Source organism: Momordica charantia, assembly GCF_013281855.1.
Source record: "Momordica charantia cultivar OHB3-1 chromosome 3 unlocalized genomic scaffold, Mcharantia_2.0 BLBB01000003.1, whole genome shotgun sequence".
Taxonomy (NCBI): domain Eukaryota; kingdom Viridiplantae; phylum Streptophyta; class Magnoliopsida; order Cucurbitales; family Cucurbitaceae; genus Momordica; species Momordica charantia.
The window spans coordinates 1,048,612-1,050,851 of record NW_028275161.1 but is presented as its reverse complement, the minus strand read 5'-3'; the positions used below and the strand labels follow the sequence as shown (position 1 = coordinate 1,050,851).

The following is a 2,240-nucleotide window of genomic DNA, read 5'->3' as shown; positions in this document are numbered from 1 at the left end:
TTTAATTCGAATTATATATATTTTTTTTGTAAAATTCTAAATTTTCTACCCTATCTCAAGGAAAAAAAATTACTTATAATTTTACGTAATTGCGAACAAATTTGAGGGAAAAAAAAAAGAAAGAGCTGTTTTTTTTTTTATTAAAAGCGAGGGGTGAGATTGAGATGGATAAGGATAAAATCCAAAAAATGAACTCTTCGAAAATCCAAAAGACTGGGTGCAGATCAACCCAATTAAATTCCGCCTCATGCCATTTTAACCGCTTCTTCCGATTATCCATTTCTCAGTCGCATTCCAAAACATAAAAAAAATTTCAAAATCTTTTTCCATAATCAAATCAAATCAATCACCCACGCGCCTATATATATTGCCCCATCTGCGATTTTCTATTTGGGTCCTCCATCCAAAAACATACCACTTTCTCTGCAACTTTTTACTCTGTTTCAGCTTTTTGGGCACTGAAAATGTCGGAATCGGCGGCGGCTTCCTGGTCCAGAACTAAGTTTGTCGTCGGAAAAGGAGCCTTTGGGACGGTCAGCGTCGGATTCAACCAATCCGGCGGCGGTCGGATTTTCGCGGTGAAGTCCGTGGAGCAGAGCATCGGATTTCGCCGTCAGATTGAGTCTCTGGAGAACGAAATTCGGATTCTCCGGTCGTTGGATTCTCCGTACGTGGTGGGATTTCTCGGCGATGACGTTTCCCACGAGTCTCCGACGGCGTCGTTTCGGAACCTCCACATGGAGTTTCTGCCGGGTGGCACCGTCGCTGACTTCCCCGCCGGCGCCGGAGACGAGAAGCTTTTACGGGCCCGGACGTGGTGCGTCGTCACGGCGTTGAATTACGTCCATTCCAGAGGAATCGTCCACTGCGATGTCAAGGGGAGGAATATTCTCGTCGGCCGGAATCCCAATTTCGTGAAGCTCGCCGATTTCGGCTCTGCGATTGAATTCTCCGGCGACGGGGACGCGTGTCGCGAGCGTGTGCTGCCACGTGGAAGTCCGCTGTGGATGGCGCCGGAGGTGGTCCGGGGGGAGTCGCAGGGGCCGGAATCGGACGTGTGGGCCCTCGGGTGTACGGTCATCGAAATGTTCACCGGGAGACCGGCGTGGGACGATTGCGCGGCCCACACGCTGACTCGGATCGGCTACTCGGACGAGTTGCCGGAGTTTCCGACTCGGTTGTCGGAAACCGGCCGGGATTTTCTCCGGAAGTGTCTCAGGAGAAAGCCGAGTGAACGGTGGAGCTGCGATCGGCTGCTGCAGCATCCATTTTTAGCGTCGGCCTCGCCGGAGATCGCCGTCGAGTCGTCCCCCCGGTGCGTGCTCGACTGGGTCAACGCCGATTTCGACGACGACGACGAGGAAGAGGCCATCTCCGGCGAAACCTCCGGCTCCGACTGCCGGAATAGTGAGATCTCCGTCAGGGACAGAATTGGGGAATTGAGTACAAGTGAATGGCCGAATTGGGCATCGGACGGGTGGTCGGCGGTGAGAGGCGTGGAGAGTGAAGCGGCGGCGCCGGCCAGGTGCGACGGCGAAGAAGGGGAAGGGACAGATTGGGAATATGTGAATTTGAGGGGGAGAGAAGTGGAAACGGAGGGGACAAGTTCGGAATATTGGGGAATTGTAAAGGACAATCACGGAAGATTAAATGCTGAATATTCAAATCCTGGCGGCATGGAGTTTCGGGAGCGGCCACGTAATAATTGCCAGATCATGTGCGGCGGCGGTGGCGGTGGATCAAGCGGCGGGCTGCGGGCGTTTGAAATTTGCATATATTCAATTGAATTGATATTATGTTATTATCGGAAAATATTAATGAAGCAATTGGTATTATTTGCGAATTACACTTTACCTTTCTTCTTTCCCTCCAAAAATTGCCCAAAAATATTTTCCAGAGAAAGAAAAAGTAAGATTTCGATCCTATGATTTAAAACCTAGAAAATCGATTAAAGTTAAAATATGATTCATTAGTGTGTGTATATATAATCAAAGTCCCAACTCGAGGAGACATCAAGATTCTTTATATTAGGTTCATCCAAAATTTGAAACTTCTAAATCAGTATGATCAAAAAAATCTAAATCTTTGCCAAGTTAATATGATTCACTTAGTATATTACGAGGATAAAAATTGGTATTTTTAGTTTTAACGTCTTTCCAATGTAGTTTTTATATGTATTTTTTTATTATGAATTTAGAGCTTACTATACGTGTACATATCATTAGTATGGAATAATAAAA

The 2,240-nt window shown here is 47.0% G+C and overlaps 1 protein-coding gene across 1 annotated transcript; it reads left to right on the top strand.

Annotated features, from left to right (window-relative positions):
* Positions 1-299: 299 nt before the first annotated feature.
* Positions 300-1,943, top strand: LOC148212135 (mitogen-activated protein kinase kinase kinase 18-like). Its single transcript, XM_088121417.1, has one exon. It carries the CDS (start codon positions 465-467, stop codon positions 1,926-1,928), a length of 1,464 nt encoding a protein of 487 aa, XP_087977543.1. The 5' UTR covers positions 300-464; the 3' UTR covers positions 1,929-1,943.
* The last annotated feature ends 297 nt before the right edge of the window (positions 1,944-2,240 follow it).

What these genes read in the sequence shown, in the direction of transcription:
- LOC148212135 (XM_088121417.1), top strand. Translation starts at nt 465, where the DNA reads ATGTCGGAATCGGCGGCGGCTTCCTGGTCCAGAACTAAGTTTGTCGTC.